Source organism: Ambystoma mexicanum, chromosome 1p, assembly GCF_040938575.1.
Source record: "Ambystoma mexicanum isolate Mex_15411 chromosome 1p, UKY_AmexF1_1, whole genome shotgun sequence".
Classification (NCBI taxonomy): domain Eukaryota; kingdom Metazoa; phylum Chordata; class Amphibia; order Caudata; family Ambystomatidae; genus Ambystoma; species Ambystoma mexicanum.
In genome coordinates, this window is record NC_090921.1 from 660,831,530 (window position 1) to 660,852,387 (window position 20,858).

The 20,858-nt window shown below is 46.4% G+C and overlaps 1 protein-coding gene across 1 annotated transcript in view; it reads left to right on the forward strand.

Annotated features, from left to right (window-relative positions):
- The window catches only part of RPRD2 (regulation of nuclear pre-mRNA domain containing 2), a 708,220-nt gene that overhangs the window by 367,970 nt on the left and 319,392 nt on the right, over positions 1-20,858 (forward strand). The window contains exons 6-8 of the mRNA XM_069649727.1: positions 8,902-9,028; positions 10,273-10,448; positions 10,772-11,576. Coding sequence (XP_069505828.1) covers positions 8,902-9,028; positions 10,273-10,448; positions 10,772-11,576 — 1,108 coding nt within the window. The remainder of the gene's footprint in view (positions 1-8,901; positions 9,029-10,272; positions 10,449-10,771; positions 11,577-20,858) is intronic.

Here is a 20,858-nt window from a genome sequence, read left to right on the forward strand (position 1 = left end):
GGGTACGGGCGCTCCAGCTACTCTTCTCAAGGGTATCAGCGTTCTGTCCAGTCCGCACAGAAGCGCCGGGACTTCCACACTTGGCGAAAGAAGGGTTTGCAGTCCACGGCGTCCAAGGGGCGACAAACCAAAACTCAACAATGACTGCCATATGGACAGTCTGCTGAGGGACAGGGTCGCCATCCACGTCGACGAATATCAGAAGATAACATCAGATCGCTGGGTGCTAGACACGGTCCGTCTTGGCCACTGGGAGGTCTGGCGTCCTCCGGTTCCTATTATGCTGGTTTATGGGCTGCAGCCGCATCTTCAGATCCTGCGGCAGGTGGTGCTCATGCTAGAAAAAGGGGCGATAGAACCAGTTCCGGTTGCAGAGCTGGACCAAGGGGGTATGCTCCCGGTACTTTGTCATGAAAAAGCCCAAAGGCAAGTGGAGGCCTATTCTAGATCTTCAGGCGTTGAACAAGAATCTGCAGCGCCTGAAGTTCAAGATGCTCACGCTTCAAGATGTCATCCGGTCGGTGCAGCCGGGCAAGTTCCTGGCGTCGTTGGATCTGTGCGCCGCCTATTTTCACATCCCTATGCTGCGGAAGCACTGCAGGTTCCTGCGTTTTGTGGTCGGAGAGGAACACTATCAGTTTCAGGTCCTCCCGTTTGGATTGAAGTCGTCCCCCAGGATGTTCAGTGTCTGGCTCCAGTGGCGGCCTTCCTCTGGAACGAAGGTCATCATGTGTACCCCTACCTAGATGATTGGTTGGTGAGGGGGTTGTCGCAGGGAAGGGCACAAGAGTCTCTCATGGCGACCATGCAGCTTTTGCAACGGCTGGGATTTGTCGTCAACTTAGAAAAATCAGATTTGACGCCGTCCAGAGAGTTGGTGTTTCTCGGGGCGCAGTTTCTTAACCTGCAAAATCTAGTGAGGCCGTCCAGCGAGCATGTGGAAAAAATGCGGGCCAAGGCAACAAGTGGATAAAGGGCAAGGTGATCTCGGTCCGAGGTTACATGTCGCTGTTGGTGGCCATGGCATTTTGTATCCCTCTTCGAATGGATTGTGTCCTACCATGTAGTCATCATTTTATGATAATTGTATCCCAGCTTCAGCTACTTCGGAAATTATTTTCACCAGGGGGCGTTGTGTTCAAGACTGCAGAGTTGATGTCCCTCGAGGGCTGCCATCGGGCATCAACGTCATCTGCTGTATAAATGGCTCGAGCAACGCCCGTTGCCTCAGTTCTGTTTTTCAGATGCAACTGCTTCGTGTTATGAACGGCGCATCAAGAATTTCTTCGACGTCTTCAACTCCCTCCACACCCAAGATAGGATTCAAAAAATGTCTTAAGTGTGGCAGAAAGATGTCTATAACCGACCCCAATGGAATTGCTTCTGGCGCCTCAGCCCAGGCCATCGGGCTGATGAGTGCGGGTCCTGTCAGGCCATGTCAAATAAGGCTCCTAGGGAACGCAGAGGTAAGCTGGCGGTGGGGGAGGAAAAATTCGAAAAAAACAAAAGGATTCGGATGAATCCGGTAGAAAATCTTGTCGCAAGTCGAGGAGGTCAAGATCGGAAAGTCGATTGAGGAAGTCGAGAGTCTTTGCGGGAAAGTTTCCCGATGCCTCACATGGTCTAAGCCCCTGGTGCACATAATTTGGGCTAACGGAATCGGCGTCGACGTCGAAGTCTAAACCAAAACTCGACTTGACACCGTCGACCACAACGTCGAGACCGATGACAAAGCCTCCTTCAACAGCATCGAAGCCTCCTTCGACACCGTCAAAGCCAGCGTCTACCCTATCGACGCCTTCAAGGCCTTCTTTGATACCAAGACCCAAGTCGACGCCATTATCCATACTTAGGCAAATTCCACCTTCTTTGCCTGAAAAAACTTTCCACCCACAACCTAGACAGGAATTTTTTAGATCCATGTCTTCTATATATGAAGAACATTCCTCTGAAGAGGCTGTCCCTCCAGCTGGAGTTAGATTTGGAGCCAGGGAAGTTCCTGAAGAACTAGTGGACCCACAGTCTAAAATAACAGACCTTTATGACTGTCTCCAAAATGCAAGTGGCTTAGACACATCAACTGAAATGGATTTTGAAAGGCCAGATCCTACACATCATGCTGATCCCAGTTATAGAAATCTTACGGCAAGGGTCATTGATTTTATGGGTTGGAAAGGAGCTTTCCCGGTTTTTGACCAGGATGACATGACTGACATCCTTAGTGAGGGTCCTTTTTAAAAGACCCTGTTCTCCCATTCCACAAGGCACTACAAAAATAAGAGTAATGGCAAATTGGAATACTCCAGATTCGATTGCAGCAGTAAATAAGAAACTGGTACCAAAATATAGACCAGCCTTGTCGGATGCAGAATATTTATCCAAACATACATCTCCTGAAAATCTAGTGGTGCAAGCTGCAACCTCCACTAGGCAATCAGCTTACCCATCAATACCACCAGACAGGGACGATAAAGTTGTTGCTTGGGCCCGGAAAGCTTTTACTTCGGCAGCATGGCCCTAAAATCTACTAATGTCACTTGCACATTAGCAAGATTTACCTATACTCTGTGGGACTGCATGTCATCAGTGGCTGAACGCATTCCGGAAGGTGAAGAGCGGGATGGTTTCCTGGCTATAGTGAAGGATGGTAAAGAGGCTATGGAGGCATGCCTTCAGTCTGGATTGGACACTGCGGATAGTATAAGCAGGTCCATGGCATCTAGCACAGTCTTGCGCAGATTTGTATGGCTAAGGAAGTCTGGCTTTGCACCTGATGTGCAGTCTATATTACTTAATGTGCCTTTTGATGGCTTGAGGTTGTTTGGCAGCAAGGCCAACAAGAGCTTGGAGACGCTGCAGACCTCGGAAGCGGCATCGAAATCACTCGGCACCGCTATAAAACAACCTCAGCAACACTCTTACGCAGGCTCCTCTTCCTGGAAGAGTCGCCCTTTTCGCTTCTATTCCTCTTTTGGAAAAGGGAGAGGGCAGGCCAGTCAGAGAGGCCAACAGAAAAAAAACCTTTTGTGGTGGAAAAGGGAGAGGTGCTAGATCAGCCACAGCAGCGGCTACTACATCCTCAGCAACTGCTGCAGCCACTGCAAAGCCACTTTGTGGTATTAACCCACAAAACCCTGGTGGGAGGCAGAATCACTCAGTATCTGGACGAATGGCAAGGCATTACGTCTGATACCTGGGCACTAGAGATAGTGACCCACGGTTACTGTCTTCCTTTTCTTCAAAGACCTCAAAATCATCCACCGGGAGCCAACTCTGTAAAGACTCAAGACCCCGCTCCTTGTGCAGGAGATTTTAATCCTGCTAGAGAAAGGTGCGATAGAACATGTATCTGTAGCAGAGAGGAACAAGGGCTGGTACTCCCCCGTGTCCCCCCCCCTATTTTCCCATCCCCAAAAAGGACGGAGGATTGAGACCCATCTTGGACTTGAGAAGCTTGAGCAAGTTCCCCAGGAAGGACAAGTTCAAGATGGTGACCCTTTCTCAGATCCTTCAGGCTCTTCAACTTCAGGATTGGCTGGTTTCATTGGACCTTCAGGATGCTTAATTTCATGTGCTAATCCATCTCAGAGTACCTGAGGTTCGCAATTGGTGGTTCTCATCAGTTTTGGGTTCTACCATTTGGGCTAACCTCCGTCCTGAGGGTTTTCACCAAACTGATGGCGGTGGTAGCAGCGAGTATCAGAAGAAGGGGTTTCGCGTCTACCCTTATCTGTACGATTGGCTAATCAGGGCGAGTTCATCAGAACATCTGGCCTTGACCTGCCACTTCCTACAGTCTGGGCTTCTCCCTCAATTAAGAGAAGTCACAAATGATTCCAAGCCAAAAACTCCAATTCATCGGAGTGATCCTGGACACTTCCTCAGGCAAAGCCTCGCCTCCCGATCAGAGAGCTCACCACATTCTGCAGATGGTAATGAAATTTCAAAATGCCCAACATCTACCGGCATTCGACTTTCTAAGGTTGCTAGGCCTCATGGCGTCCTGCATTTATCTGGTGCCAGAGGTCAGATTGAGGATGAGATCTCTTCAGTGAGCCCTCAGGACTGAATGGACATTCTACAAGTCCCGACCAAAGTTGCTCAAGATCTCCTATGGTGGGCTTGCAAGGAGAATATCCTCCAGGTGGAACCTTTTTGGCAACCATGGCGGGAGATAACTGTAATGACGGACGCCTCACTCACGGGGTTGGGAGCCCACACCACAATCTGACAATCAGCGTTTGTTGGTATCCATCGGAGTCTAAACTACACATCAACCTTCTGGAGCTGAGGGCAATCAAACTAGCGCTGAAGGCTTTTCTGCCCTCAGTACAAGGAAAGAATGTCCTGATAATGACGGACACCACAGTGGCCATGTACTACTCAACAAAAGAGGCGGCGTGGGATCACTTCCACTGTGCAGAGAGGCAATGCAGCTCTGGTTCTGGGCAATCCAAGAAGGAATCTCTATCAGCAGTTCACCTCGCCGGAGAGGTAAACACGGCGGCAGACGCTCTGAGCAGGCAGAGCACAGTATCCCACGAATGGGAGCTAGCTCAGGAAGTCCTTCAAGAGATCTTTGCCCTTTGGGGAACCCCTCAAGTGGATCTGTTCGCGACCAGGGCCAACCGGAAGTGCAAACTGTATTGCTCAAGGGAATTTCCCTCAAGTGGAGCTCTAGGGGACGCGTTCGCAGTGGACTGGATATTTCCAATCCTTTACGCATTTCCTCCAGTCCCTGTGATTCCTCATGTAATCAGGAGGTTGAATAAGTTCAGGAAAACCATGATTCTAATTGCCCCGGATTGGGCCAGGAGGACGTGGTACCCAGACCTTCTGGACATGTCCATCTGCCCTCCAATATGTTTTCCACAAAGAGAGGATCTTCTTTCGCAAGAGGAAGGTCGGGTTCACCATCCAGAGGTCAAGACACTCAGCCTTCGCTCATAGTTTCTGAGAGGCTAAGATATTAGGATTGGGACCTCCCGGATGACCTAATGGAGATTTTGCTTTCGGTTAGAAGGCCAGCAACAAAATCCCTGTATCGGTGTCGTTGGAACAAGTTCAGTAACTGGTGCAGGGATAAGAATGTGGATCCATTTCCTTGTACTATTCCAACAGTAATTTCTTTTCTCTTACACTTAGCCAATTTGGGGCTCCAGGTTGGAACGATAAAAGGTTACTTGGCAGCGCTATCTATCTTTAAGTGATCCTCGGAAGAGGTGTCCTATTTTAAAATGCCTTTTAGTCATTCAATTCTTGAAAGGGTTGCCAAATGTATACCCTCGACACCTTTTCAGGTGCCCATCTGGGATTTAAATCTAGTCTTAAAATTTCTCATTTTTGCTCCTTTCGAGCCTTTACATTCTTGTCCATTAAGACTGCTTACTCTCAAAAACAATTAAGTTAGTGGCTATAACATCAGCCCGCAGGGTAATTGAGTTGCAGGCACTGTCTTGTAAGCCTCCTCACCCTATTTTCCATAGGGACAACGTTTTTAAAAGTCAAGCCATCATTCTTGCCTAAAATAGTGTCTGATTTTCATCTGTCACAAAAGATTCTCATCTTCCTTTTATCCTCCACCTCACGCTAGTAAGGAAGAGGAAAGATTACATAGACTGGACCCAAAAAGGGTTCTCAATTTCTATATTTCCAGATTGGCAAATCTCTGACAATGTGACCAACTATTTGTTGGATATACTGGGCACAAGTTGGGCCTTGCAGTATCTAAACAAACTCTATCCAGAGGGATAATTCTAGCAATCTCGAAATGCTATAAACTAGCTGGGAAAGAGCCCCCAGATGGATTAAGGGCTAATTCAACCAGAGGCTTGGCAACTTCCACGGCCCTTTAGAGGGGTGTCCCGGTGCAGGATATTTGTGCTGCGGCCACCTAGTCGTCAATGCACACCTTTGTAAAACATTTCTGCTTGGACTCTACTTCATACCAAGGAGGACTATTTGCAAAAACTGTCCTTAATTCAGTCCATAATTAAAATTCCTAGTATTCTCACCTCCAAAATTACCACTGCTATAGCAGTCTATCATTAGATGAGGAATATGTGTGAGGACACAAATCATTTGAAGAACAAGTTACTCACCAACTGTAACGTTCTTTCGATTGGATGTTCCTCCCACGTATTCTTATATTTTCTGAAGGGGTTATTTCGGACATTTCCTCTGGTGAAGTTTGCGCGGGTGTGGAGCCTTAATGTGGTATTTTCGGCTTTGATGAGGCCTCCTTTTGAGCCCATGTCGACGGCTCCTTTGAAGTTCCTCTCATGTAAGGTGGCTTTTCTAGTGGCAATTAACTTGGCCACGCGGGTGTCTGAGGTTTCTGAAAGACAAGGTTCTCCTGGCCACTAACCCGCACTTTATTCTGCGCATTCCACAAACTTGCCTCTGTTGCATTACCCACGTTCTTTGCTAATGCATCCACGCCAGCGAAAAAAGCCCTGCATTCGCTGGACGTTAAGAGGGCACTAAAGTTTTATCTGACTCGCACACAGGACTTCAGGAAGTTGAAGCAGCTGTTTGTGGCATTTGGGCCCTCCAACAAGGGCCAGTCCATCTCCAAACAAGGACTTTTCCCCGCTGGGTTTCCTCTACAATCTCGTTTTGTCACGCAGAAGCCGGCACGCCTTTGAGGGGGACTCCGAAAGCTCATTCTATGCAGTCCACAGCGGAGTTGTGGTCTGGGATACCGCTGGTGGACATTTGCCAGGCAGCCTCCTGGGCGGTGCCGCATACCTTCACCAGGCATTACTGTCTGGGGCACCAACATGTAGATGTGCAAGTGGGGCGTGCAGTCCTCCGTCTGTTACAGTAAGGTAGGCCCCGCAGCTTTGGGGTTTTTTCTATGTGCTATATCACTTACTGGGTTTGTTGTCTAATGGATGTGATTAAGTACTGTTTTTGGTTTGCCTGTGACACACCGCCACACATTGGTTGTACTGCTATGTAATCTATTCACAGCATGTGAATCCATGAAAAATCCAATGCTGGAGAAGGAAGTAGTTTCTTACCCGTAACTCTATTTCTTCAGCATTTGTATCTTTCATGGATTCACATGCGTCTGCCAGCCTCCCCTGCAGGCAAACCTGATTTCGGGTTCGCTCAGGTTAAAATCTGATGGCAAGCCGTGGGGGCGGTACTATTTATACCATGCGTCCTATTGGTGGGAGTCTAAAGCACCCAAAGAAGACATTGATAGGACGCCAAAGTGTTGAAGTTAGAGGTTTCCAGGCCTGACAGGGAAATATTCACAGCATATGAATCCATGAAAGATACCAAGGCTGGCGAAATGGAGTTACAGGTAAGAAACTACCCCCTCCCCAAACGCCCACCCTTCCAACTGTACCTTAGGTTAGAAGAAAATGTTTGTGCTAGATGCTACGCGATGTTGCAGCTCTGGACCCGACCTCGGGATTCCTTGGTCTGATGACTGAAGGCAGGACAATATACGGGATTTCTCAGCAACAGTCTTGAGGGAGGACCTGTGGCATTGCTTTCAGCAACTTCTTGGTACACTCTGCGATTCTGGCGCCTTTGCTTCCTGCAGTCCCGCACTCTGAAGGGGTTAGGGCAAGTTGGATCGGATCGCTGGAGGGTCCTTACAGGTTCAGCAAAGATTTGGACAGATTCGGCCTTTCCACAACGATTCACTTGAAATGGGCAGTATCTCTCCGGGTATTTGGGTTCTGCAGCGCTGGAAACTCCTAGGATCTCGGGAGATGGCTCAATTCAAGGTTCGTCTTGGGACAGGTTGTTCCCACCAGCCAAAGGGAAGGTGTCCTCCTCTTTGGAGCTCCTCTGTCACATAGAAAACGGGGTCAGGACAGCAGTGGTTGCTTCAGTGTTGCAAAGGATCTGCAGGTGTCTCTGGTTGTCTTCTTCGTTACTTCAGCTTCCAGTGGCCGACGGGATTTCCATATAAGTTATCTCTTGACCTGAGAGGGCAGGAAGAAGACGGAAAAATAAATACTGCCAAAGAACAAGCGAAAACCCTTGTGGCATGGCCATCTTGGGGTGCTCACCACCTTCAGTAGCCATTTGTTATTTTACCCTTGCATTTTAGCATTTAAAACAAACAGTAAAAATATTACAGCTGCCACCAGCTTGTCTTGGGCACATTGAAAAATTACCAGAAAGCTATTATATAAAAAGATATAAGAATACGAAGTATCCACTTTGCACAGTAAAGCACAGGCCTCCTAAAAGTCAAGATATAAGACTAAACAAGCCAAAACAAAGGGTGTCCCATGGAAATCTATGGAGAAAAAGGTGCAAAAAGATAATCTTTCATAATCGCTGCTTGCAATCCTGGTTCTCAATCGTGGGCATCTTCTTTAAATGCATGCAATCTGCCTGCTTCTTCAGTGAAAGTAGAGCAAATCCATAACACGAGGGGGGAAACAAATCTATCCCTTAACTATTGTTTGGTTTTTGTCGTCCTTGATAGGCCTAGCTGTGTTCTTCTTTTTTGTTTTTGTTTTAAGGAAAGGTGAAGTTGAGAACTAAAATAGCATGGGTGTGCTTTCGGGATGCTAAAATGCTTTTGATTGTCAAACATAAACGCAAGGCACATTTTATTCATTGTTTTCTAAGGTATGTTTTATTTCTATTTGAAAGTGTTCTGCGATCCTTGACAGACTAAGACCTATTTTTTTACTAGACATTGGCTTTTCCCTTTTTGTAATTTTTTTTTTGTTTTGTTTAATATCTTACATTTATTTTCCTTAATGTAAGAAGTAAACCAGCTCTGGTTATTTGAGAAGCCATGGCGTCTCAGTGCAGTTTTGGGCGATTTGCAGCAGTGGTGGGTTTCCACCTCTGGGTTAATCTCAAGCATTCATGGACATCTTCAGCTAAAGTGTCCCAACCATTGGTCTTATTTTTCAGCCACAGGCCCTTATTGAAGAGTTGTTAGCCTACAAGTTATCCGTGGACCAGATTGATCTGAAGGAAAAGCAACTTTCCACGATGCGAGTAGATGTCTGCAGCAGTGACACTCTAAAACGTTTGAAAGGTAAAGACGCCTTGTGATTTATTATCCTTATTTTGTTTGTTGCATTGACCAGTAAAACACGCTTTTGCACACTGTTAAACTGAGTGCATTTCTATGTTGCTCACATGTTTTAGAAGGTACATGGGCAAGCCCCTTTCCACTCATTCGTTTGCGCAGAGGACAGAAAAGTGTGATGACAATCATGGTGGCTGGGTGTATATTGCGAAAGATGGGGGTAGATACAAATGTTCCACTTGGAACACAAGGTGGGTACCTGGAGAATCATGCATCTTGAGGTTTGGAGATGTGGTAATTGGCATGAGGAAGTAGGGGGGTAGTCAATGGTTTAGACAGCTAGTTGTGAGGGATTGTTTGTTGAGGTGACATTGCAGTGTTGGTTGTAGGATATAACCATAGGAGCAATGGCTGAAAGTGTGTAGTAATGTTGCCTGCAGTGACTAGTGTATGACTCCTGAATGGTGTAGGTATACTGGCTGGAGGGGTGGTATAGGAGCCAGAAGCCTCTTGGTTTGGCACTGGTGGCAAGGGGTAGAAGCTCTGGGAGGTGTGGCTGTGGTTGATGGTGTGAGACTGCTGGCTTACAGTCTCCTAAACCACTTCTTGCTCCAAGCGCCCCCTGCATCCTTCCACTGACCCTCTCCTCCTCCCCACCAAAGCCAAACTATTGACTATTGTCAATGCTTCTCATTCTGTTGGCCCAAGAAACATTGAATTTCTTTAGTCACAATGATGTTTTAACTTTTTCCTTCTTAATTTTGTTTGGGTTTACGACTGACTGAAACGAGTGCCCCATACTATCATGTCCTTCAGTTTCTAATCCGAAGGGTGTCCGGGTACACTCTCCTGTTTGTCAATAACAAAAGTTGGTAATAAAGGACTTGTGCCCTAAATGTACCAGAGTTGTCACACATGTCACTTTTTCCTAGTAGAAATGTAATGAATCGTTGCATGGACCAATCCAACTCATGACCAATAAAACCTCCTATAGCCCCATTCAATTGTGCTTCTGGGACCATAATAAAATGAGGCCATATATAGGTTTAGGCTGGTCTTTTTGTCGCCATATATGCTTTACAGATCAGTAAGCTTACCAAAGATTTTCCCTTTACAATTGTGAAAAGTATATGTGGCTATTTTCCTGAAATGGCATGGAGTTAAAGGATCGACCACTCCTACTTTAGTGGTATATTACCACATTTGTGTAGTGTTTTATAATGAGCTCTCTTTGACTGGCTTATTTTCAGATAAAGCTGGAGGGAAGAAATTCTCCAAAGATTTTGAGGAAGCAAGTACGAAGCTGGAGGAGTTTGTGGCCATCTTAGACAAGCAAGTGAAAGCAGGTCCTGCGGTGACTGAGGCGCTTGAGAATGCAGGTGTTTTTTATGAAGCCCAGTACAAAGAGGTGAAAGTTGTAGCCAACGTAAGTGCCTGATTTTTTATTGTCGTCCTCAATTTTATGACCCCTTGGTTGATGTATTAAAGTGCTTATTACGACAGTTGTATTAGTGATCTTTCGTTATAGTAGTTAATCCACACTGCATGATTCCCGTTAAGATACGATCTTGCCTCTCGAGTTTTATTATTGCTTTTCATGATTGACGATGTCTATCTCATGCACAGTATAGTTTCCCTGTGTTTGAATAAAAAATGTATTATTGCGAATTCCCAATATACATTTTAATTATTTGTTTGAATTATGGGATTCTTTTGGTTACAACTGAATGCAATATTTATTTCTGATAGGCCTACACAGCATTTGCTAACAGAGTTAGCAATCTGAAGAAGAAACTTGATCAGTTAAAAGCAAATCTTCCAGATCCAGAAGAATCGCCTGTCCCTTCTCCAACAATGGATGCACCTTCCCCGACAGGGTCCGACTCTCCTTTTCCAGAAATCGAGGATGATTCTCTTTCTCCAATGTTGGAAATCCAGAAGCCTATTGCTAAACCAGTGATAGACACTCGTTCAAAACCTGCGATGGAAAATCATAACAAGCCTGCCACTGTTCGTGCTGAGCCCTTGGCAGCACATGCTGCACCTGTTGCAGCCTCTGCCGAAGCTATTGTAGTAGGTACCGATCTTTCTGCAGTTCGTGCTGAGCCTGCTCCTGTACATTTAGAATCTACCACAGTGCGTGTTGAACCAGCCACCGTTCATTCCAAGCCTGCTGTAGTTCATGCTGAGCCTGCTTCACCTCACGTGGACCCCGCTAGAGTTCATACCCAACCAGTCAAAGTTCATACAGCCCCACCTGCAGTTTGTACGGAACCCGCTCCAGTTCGTACTGAACCACCCACATTTCATACTTCTAAGCCTGCTGTTAATAGTTCCAGGCCAGCAAAAGAACATGTTGCTTTACCGACTGCAACTTGTGTTGAGCCTGCATCAGTTCATCACACAGGTCTTGCTTCGTTACATCAAACAGAATTTGCCACAGTTCATCAACCTGAGCCACCCATGGATTACTGCAGCGAGCCTGAAGCAGATAATCGTAATGTAGAGGATATGGAACTGTCTGATGTCGATGAAGACTCTGCAGAAATCATTGGTATGTTCTTGAGCATGATTATTTAACCCATACATTGCTTGTGTTTGAAATCTGAAATGCACTCCAATGTGCTGTATAAGGCATTTTCTTTGTTTTCACATTTGACTTGTTTTACAAAGCCAGCCACCTAGGATTTTCATGAATCCATAACCAAAGATACAATTCTGCACACTTTCTTCATAAAAAAATGTTTGTCTTAAGATTTCGGACATCGCTTTAAAACCCTATTCCTTTATATGGTCAACTTTGTTTATGGCGTTTTGTGTTGCATCATGAAGAATTTCCACTACCTTGTTGGAAGAAATTCCAGTTTTTATTAACATTGAGGCTCATGCATTTCTTTGTTCAACCATTCCAATCTAGAATCATTGAATCGTCTCTTTTCTGCCTCATACTATCCCAGCACACCCATTCATTTTCTTTCAGCCACCTCCCTTTATTGGCCTGAAGCAAAGCATGTCAGCTCATTCAAAATTGTGTTTCTATGAATTGCCTTCAATGGTGTGAATCGGATGCGTTTATAGCAGACTGATATCTTACTGTGGAATAATTGCTGCTTATTCCTTCTACCTTTTGGGGCCAGGGGCCCCCACCTGCTATGTGATGTAGGCCATATAGGAAATACAGGTTGATTTCCCCCCCTCCCCCGCCTCCAGTTCTCCACCTGAGAATACTGGCCTGAAACGACATCAGCAAGATGAGAACAAATGTGATACTACACCACTAATTGGAATCTAACTAGAAACATAGCTGGGCCACCCACTAAATGTGGATTTGTTCAGGGATTCAAATATGTGAGTGTTGCTCTCAGTGGCGTTAATGTTATGTCACGTGGCCAGAGCCAAAAATCATTCCCGCTGATGAAGGAAGAGGGAAGCTCATTCGGGCAGCTGATAATGAAACAGTCGAAGATCTAGAATGGCAGACTAGGCTAAAATACCCTCTAGTCTAGGAGCTGCTAGTTCCACTTTTGCCCGATTAGTTAAAGCTGGCAAGCTTATTGTTCCAATGCATTTCCCCAAATCCCTGGGTGAGTTTTTGTTAAGCATTCCTGAAGGCGCTCACCCCACGAATACGTGACAGACTGCTGCTGATGGGGAATTGTTAGGACAGTTTTTCTGAAGTCCAACTAAGGGCTTAGTAAAACCCTTCATCTGAGACAGTACATGGCTCCACTCTTAGCATAAGACTATACCACCTGAGTTCATGGTAGCGTAAACGGAACCACCAGCCTTAACTTAGGATGGAGAGTGTGCTGTAGAATCGGTACAAATGAAATTGTAATACAAATGGTCCAAAGAAACACAAACACTATGTATATAAAAATAAATGTATTTAAATACAAGTAGGCCCAGATAAATCTAGGGGTAAATAAGTACTATCACACATTATATGTAATCACAATTATTCAAAACACTTATTCTCTTTTCTAGGCAAAAGGCCCAATCCCTTAAAAGTGTTTCCCTTATTCTTGGAGCATGTGTGTTCTCAGTGGCAGAAGGCAGGCGGCGTACCCTACCATCCCTCCTGATAGGGACGACAATTGCTTCTACGGTTGGGCTCGGAAGGTATTTTCTGCGGGGAGCATGGCATTGAAATCGGCCAACTCCACTTGTGCCTTATCAAGGTTCTCACACACGCTGTGGAACTGTTTCTTTAGCGGCTGAGCATATTCCTGAGGGGGAAGAAAGGGGTGGCTTCCTGGCTCTCGTGCAGGACGGCAAGGATGCCATGTGCGAATCCCTTCAGTCGGGTTTGGATACGGCAGACAGTGTTATACGCAGATTTGCGTGGTTGCGGAAGTCTGGTTTTGCTCCGGATGTGCAAAGCCGTTTCTGATCATGCTCTTTGATGGCACACATTTGTTTGGCAACAAGGCTGACAAGAGCCTTAAGAGGTTGCAGACCTCAAAAGCTGCGGCATATTCTTTAAGCGTACCTGTGCGTCAACCTCCACCTTTTCGTCCTAGGGGATAGCAGTGGAGGGGAGGTTCTTTTCGTTACTGCACATCCTTTGGTAGAACAAGAGGAGCCGCCAGTAAAAGGGGCCCGCCTTAAAGTACCCGTGCTGGTCTGGGAAATAGAGGTTTCAAAGCCGCTCAGGCAGCTGCCTCTTTGCCTTCAGGCACTGCCGCAGCCACTTCCAAACCGTCATGAGGCCATGTCCCATGGTTCGCTGGTTGGGGGCAGATTGTCGCAGCATCTTGACGAGTGGCGAGCCATTACTTAAGATGCGTGGGCTCTGGATGCCATAGCCCACGGCTACTGCCTTCCCTTCATACAGCGGCCCTGCGACAATCCACCAGGGAAACTCTTTGAAGTTTCCGGATCTGCTCCTTGTGCAGGAAATCTTAATCCTGCTGGAGAAAGGCGCTATAGGGCTGGTGCCTGTAGCGGAGAGGAACAAGGGATGGTATTCCCCTTATTCTTTGATCCCCAAGAAAGACCCGGGATTGAGACCCAACCTGGACTTGCGTTGGTTGAAAAAACTTCTCAGGAAGGACAGGTTCAAGATGGTTACTCTTTCTCCAGTCCTCCAGGCCCTTCAACTTCAGGATTGGTTGGTGTCTCTGGACCTACAGGATGTTAACTTTCATGTGCCGATTCATCCCAAGCACAGAAAGTACCTGAGGTTTGCGGCTGGAGACTCGTACTTTCAGTTTCGGGTTCTGCCATTTGGATTGACCTCCGTCCGAGGATCTTCACCAAGCTAATGGTGGTGCTTACAGCATACCTCAGGCGAGGGGGTTGGGGGGGGGAATTCACGTCTACCCCTACCTGGACGACTGGCTGATCCGGGCGCGCTCTCCCGAGCAAGCATTGGATCACCTTGGTCACACCTGCCGCTCCCTCCACAGGCCGGGCTTCTCCCTCAATTTCAAGAAGTCGCACCTGATGCCTTCCCAACAGCTCCAGTACATCGGGGCTGTGTTAAACATGTCCTTGGGGATGTGCTTGTCTCCCAAGGTGAGCGCTCATCACATTGTGCAGATGGTGGACACATTTCAACAGGCCCAGAGTCTCCCGGCTTTTGAATTCTTAAGGTTGCTCGGCCTCATGGCATCCTGCATTTTTCTGGTGCCAGAGGCCATGCTGAGGATGAGAGCCCTTCAGTGGTCAGTTTTCAGGCAAGATGTCAGATCCCTTTCAGATTCCACTCTCGGTCTCCCAGGATCTTCTGTGGTGGGCCAACGAAGGGAACCTGATGAAGGGGGAGCTGTTTTGGCAACCGTTGGACTTTAGTGACGGATGCTTCCTCACAGGATGGGGCGCTTGTGCCGACGACTTGACCGCCAGCGGTCGTTCGTCTCCAGAGTCCAAACTCCAGATCAACCTGTTAAAGCTGAGGGCCATCAGGCTAGCCAGAAGGCTTTTCTGACGGCTGTACGGGGGAAAGAGTGTCCTGACCATTGCGGACAACACAGTGGCCATGCATTACCTCAACAAAAAAGGGGTGGTAGGGTCACTCCCGTTGTGCAGAAAGGCAATGTATCTCTGGTTCTGGGCCATCCAGCAGGGAATTTCGATCTCTGCTGTTCATCTGGCCGGAGAAGAAAATGCGCCTGCGGACGCTCTGAGCAGGCAGAGCACGATCCCTCACGAGTGGGAGTTGGAGTTGGCTCAGGAAGTCATTCAGGAGATCTTCGCCCTTTGGGGAACCCCGCAAGTGGATCTCTTTGCCACCTGTGTCAACTGAAATTGCAAGAGATTCTGCTCAAGGGAATATCCTCCAAGACGAGCCTTAGGAGACGCATTCGTAGTGGATCGGTTATTCCCACTGCTGTACGCGTTTCCTCCAGTCCCTGTCATTCCTCAAGTGTTGCAGAGGTTACGGAGGTTCGGTTCCCACATGATCCTCATTGCTCTAGATTGGGCCAGGAGAGCGTGGTACCCGGACCTTCTAGAAATGTCCATCTGCCCTCCACGCGGTCTTCCTTACCGAACGGATCTGCTCTTTTGCTGAGGGGGCTGGGAGGGTTGGGTCAGAGGGGGGGGGGGGTTGGTGGGCGTGTCAGGTTCTCCTTCCAGAGGTCAAGGATCTCAACCTTCACGCTTGGTATCTGAAAGGTTGATGTATAAGGATTGGGACCTCCCGGATGACGTGATGGAGGTGTTGCGTTCGGCCAGGCGGCCTGCAACAAAATCCCTGTACCGTTGGCATAAGTTCTGCGACTGGTGCTAAGTTCACAATGTGGATCCTTTTCAGTGCTCCATTCCTATGGTTTTATTTATTTATTTCGATTGCGCCGGTAACTCACAAGTTTTGTGGCGCAGAGACAAACAATAAACAATATATGAGACGAAAGCAGTGTGCCTACTGGGGAGACTCTTGGGGAGGGGGGGGGAAATTAGTTGAAGATATGTGTCTTCAATAGTTTGCGAAAGCGTAGATGGTTGACTTCCTTTCTTATGTTGATGGGGAGGTTGTTCCAAAGCCCAACTGTAATAATGGGGAAGGATTTTCCCAGGCCTAGTTTACACTTGCGAGTAGCCACTGTGATCATGCTTTCTTTGGCCCACGGGGGCCTTCAAGTTGGTACCCTTAAGGGTTACCTGGCGGCACTCTATATATTTAAGCGCTCGTCTAAAGAATGTTCTTTAATATTCCTTTGATTTCTCAATTTCTTAAAGGACTGACTAATGTGTTTCTGCTGTCTCCTTTCCAGGTGCCGGTTTGGGATTTAAATTTGGTTTTGAAATTTCTCATGGGTGCTCCATTTGAACCTTTGCACTCTTGTCCTTTGAGATTATTATCCTTCAAGATGGTGTTCTTGGTTGTGGTTACTTCTGCTCGGAGAGTGAGTGAATTGCAGGCACTTTCCTCTAAGGCACCCTTTACTGTGTTCTACAAGGACAGGGTAGTACTTGGGGTACGTCTGTCCTTCTACCTAAGGTAGTTTCTGAATTTCATTTGAGACAGGTGGTTCTTCCTTTGTTCTATCCTCCATCTCCTCCTCATCCTGATGAGAATGAGGAGCAACTCCATAGGTTGGATCCTAGGAGAGCTTTGAGCTTTTACATTTCTAGGATGTCCAGGGTCAGAGTGAACAATCAACTCTTTGTAGGATATGCGGGACACAGATTGGGCCAGGCTGTTACCAATCAGACCTTCTCCAGGTAGATTATCCTCACCATTACAGAGTGTTACCATTTGGCGGGTAAGGACCCTCCTGAAGGGTTGCAAGCTCATTCCATTAGGGGCTTGGCTACTTCCACTGCCCTTCAGCGGGGTGTTCCTATTTGGAATATTTGTGGTGATTCTACATGGGCTTCGCTTCACACCTTTGTTAAGCATTACTCCCTGGATACAGTCCATGGTCAGGATATGGCCTTTGGTAAGGCGGGTCTTTATTCTGCCATCTGATTGGGTACTCTAAATTCTTTTCCCTCCTCCATTTACTCCACCCAGCCTGCCCCTCTGGAGAATTTCCTATGCGATTGCAGCTTGCGTTTCCACAAGGCTATGTACTGTCAAGCAGGCATGAGACTGGTGCCGCACATTCTGAGGGAAAAAACTTAAACTGAGGCTACGGGTGCCGTGCGTCCTATTTATAACATCCGGTGATGTCGCCCTTGACGGAGGCCTTCAAGGGATATCGACCCAACGTTGACGCAGGACGCCCTCTGCTGAAAAAGTTTCCGAAGTGCACAGCTGTGGACATTACATGTCAAAGATGTGGAATACGTTGGACGAACATCCAGTTGAAAGAATGTTACCAGTTGGTAAGTAACTTGTTCTTTCTAATCACTTGTAGTATTCCATCTGAATAAGTCTGTCTGTGTTATGTAAATGTGTGTGTGTGTGTGTGTGTGTGTGTGTGTGTGTGTGTGTGTGTGTGTGTGTGTGTCTGTGTGTATTTTCATTTCTGTGCTAATTCTCTACAACCTTAGACCCCCAGCCTTTTTGCTGCACTCAGGACTTTTTAATTTTAACCCTGGAATGAGTGAGACCTTTTTCTCACTAATACGTTTTTACACGATTTGAATTTTGTTTTCATTGTTTTTGGAGTCTGACAAACTCCATAGGCATCTGCTTTTTGTATGGTGATTCACAGCACCTTCAGTGCAGTGTCAGAGAAATCCTTTAGATTTCTCAAGGTTTAAATCTTTTCTTGGGTGAACTACAGTCCCCAAGAAGGGTAAAGTGAAATTGACTTTACTTTTTCTCTGTGGGTCCAGCGCGCCCACAATCTTATGTGGAGTGCTGGGGGGTGACTTAGTAGCCCCTTACCCTACATTCCCATGTAAAATGTTTGTTACCCTCACTACTTTAAATGGCTGGTGGCAGTGGTTTGCTTTTTTCTACCATTGTGCTTTTCTACCGCAGGCTGAACCCTCAGCTGCAGTACAGCATCCATGGGTAACCATTTTGTCAACATGGCCCCCTATCTTCTTTTTTCGCCATTTTCTGTTTGTGAGGTCCTTCTTGGCTTTTACTCGGTGCATTGAGACAGGATTGAGCCCTTTGTTTGTCTTGCCTTTGGCGGGCTTCAGCCCTGAAGCCTGCCTGTGGCTCCAGTGTGTTGGAAGGACAGGATGTGAGGGAGGGTCCCCGAAACTCCCCTGTCTTTTTTTTTTTGTCTCTAGGAAGGCTTGAATGTAACTAGTCCTGATTGGCCGGCTGTCCGTTTAGCTGTCTGATTGACAGCCTAGGCTGTGCATGAATGGGAGAAACCTGCCTAAAAGGCGAGGGTTTTGGACTACAGGCAGAGTCGACCACTGGGAGAAACACCCAACGAAGAAGCCGTGAATGAAGCTTGCTTGCAACCTCCTGGACCTTTGAATTGGCCCTGCTGCTGTGCTGACCTTTTTCACTTCGACGGAGAAGCTCCGGGCAGAACCTCTTCTCCCCCTAGGATAGTGGAACCAACTCCACTGGACCACCATCCCTGACTTGCTGTGCCTCTCCATTGCTGCGGGAGCCCAGTGCCAGGGGTCAAGTGTCCATAGTCTAGTGCAACATCTGCTGCTGAACAAATCCAGCTAGAAGATCCAGGAGCCTCCTAAGGACTCTACAGAAGCCGTACCTCCAGATCAAGTGTCACCTCACCAGAGTGCAGCACTGAGTGAGTGAAGGAAGACCAACCTCTGTCCGAGATCCGCATCAGTGCTGTTTGCTAAGCGCTGAAACCGTGAAGTGCTGCTGAACCAAAAAGAGTGCGTACGCAAGATGGAATCCAGCTGGACCACTCTTCTTCTAACCAGAGGTACTGTTTAGGCTTGGGGTACTTTATTGCCTTTAGCTGCACTTTTCTCCCTGGGGAGCTGTATTGGCTACGTTTTTCAAATTGATTTGAACTCCCTTCCCACAAGTTCCCACGGTAACCTCCGGGTCTGGTGCGAATTACAAGTGATTAAAACAAACAAACAGAAACAAAAGTTAAACAGCTTGTGACCCTACAAGTGATTTTTCTGAGCTCTCTGACTTTGTGCAAGACTTTTTTGTCCAAGAAGTGCATCAGATTTGTAGACTGTTTCCAAATGTCTTTGGTGGTTGTGGCTAAAGGCACTCTTCTAAGTCAATTGACTTTGATACGGTTTGTTTCTCATAGGTGGTAGCTTGTTGTATACTGCTATTGCTGGGAAAGGCTGATCTATACTTCATAGGAGGGTTCAGCTGTCCTCACAATTGCTGAGAAATTGTTCACATTTTTTTTTCCATGGCTCTTTCCTTTCTGAAACTTACTCTCTACAAAAAATATATTAGTGATATATTTAAATGCAAATACTATACTTGTGATTGAAGCTTTATTTGACTCAAGTAATTTTAGAGTGTATTTGAATTGTTACAACAAATTGCCTTTTTAAAGAATGCTATTTTGAAACTGACTTTAAATATTTAGAACTGAAACATTGCGTGTAAGTCTTACTTTGCTACTTGTATTTCCGAAATTTCAATTGTACAGCTCACGTTTACCCCTCTTGAGATGGGCATGGTTGCTCAATCACACTACCAACTTGTATAGTACAGACCTATACCAAAAGTTGGGTTACCTAATACAAAGTAAACAAGTGTTGTGTAGTCTCACACAGTGTAACTGCACCAATTCTTAACCAACAGTGCATAACTACTTTACAACAAGCTCCTGATTGCTTTAGTCTGAGTCGTTTTTTACCAAGTGAGGGTTTATTAGAATCTTTTGTTAAACCTTTACAGGTTCATTAAGATTACTCCACTTAACCTTACACCAGTAGTGGTTCTAAAAACTGAAAGATATACAGCAAGTTGCACAGCACTGGAGGCTGTTAGGACAGTTTTTCTGAAGTTCAACTAAGGGGGTTAGTAAAACCATTCAACTGAGGCAGTACAAGAATCCACTCTTAGTATAAGGCTGTACCATCTAAGTTCAGGGTAGCGTAGACAGAACAGCTAGGCTTCTCTTAGGAAGGAGAGAGGGCGGTGTAGAATCAGTACAATGACATTTTAATACATGGCACGAAGAAACACTGAAACACTATGTATTGTAAAAATAAATGGTTTATTTAAATACAAGTAGGCCGAGATAAATCTTGGGGGACCATAAGTACCATCACAGATCATATAAACACAGTATAGAAACGCACACTTTCCTTGAAGGTACACAGACAAAACATATAACCTAATTTGTAACACCTAGTAGAGTTCTACAGAGGCCAAACCAATCGTTACTTTTTAGCTTACTTTCAGTGATCTAAGGGTAGTAGACCTAGCAGTTGTACCATGAGGCTCAGCAAGAAATCACTTAGTAACCCAAGCGGACAATATACTTTTGATGAATAGTGGAACACTTATTCTAGGAACAGTAAAAAACCTATAACTCTGATTCGGCATACGTTCTTTGAATGGATTGTGTCCTTTCACGTATTCCTCATCTTTGACACTTGTCGTCCAGCTTCAGCTGCTTCGGAAACATTTTTGGCAGAGGGCACTGTGCGTCTCTGACGTCGAGTCGATGTCCCTCGAAGGCCTCCGTCGAGGGTGATGTCATCGAAGGCATATATAGCATGCGCAGCGCCTGTTAACCTCAGTTCTGTTTTTCCGCGATAGCTTAGACGGAATTCGATGCACCTCACATCTTGTGACATCTTTGTTTCAAATCCTCAAATGTCTTCATCATAGACACCGGCGACTCCAAAGTCTGGTTTTAATAAATGTTAGGATTGTGGATCTAAAATGTCCCTGACGGATCCGCACTGTATCTGGTTGTGGTGCCTCGGTGCAGGCCATGACACCAGTGCCAGTCCCTTGACTTTAAAGGCCTCGAGGGAACATAAGACGAAGCCAAAGGTAGGAAAACACAAA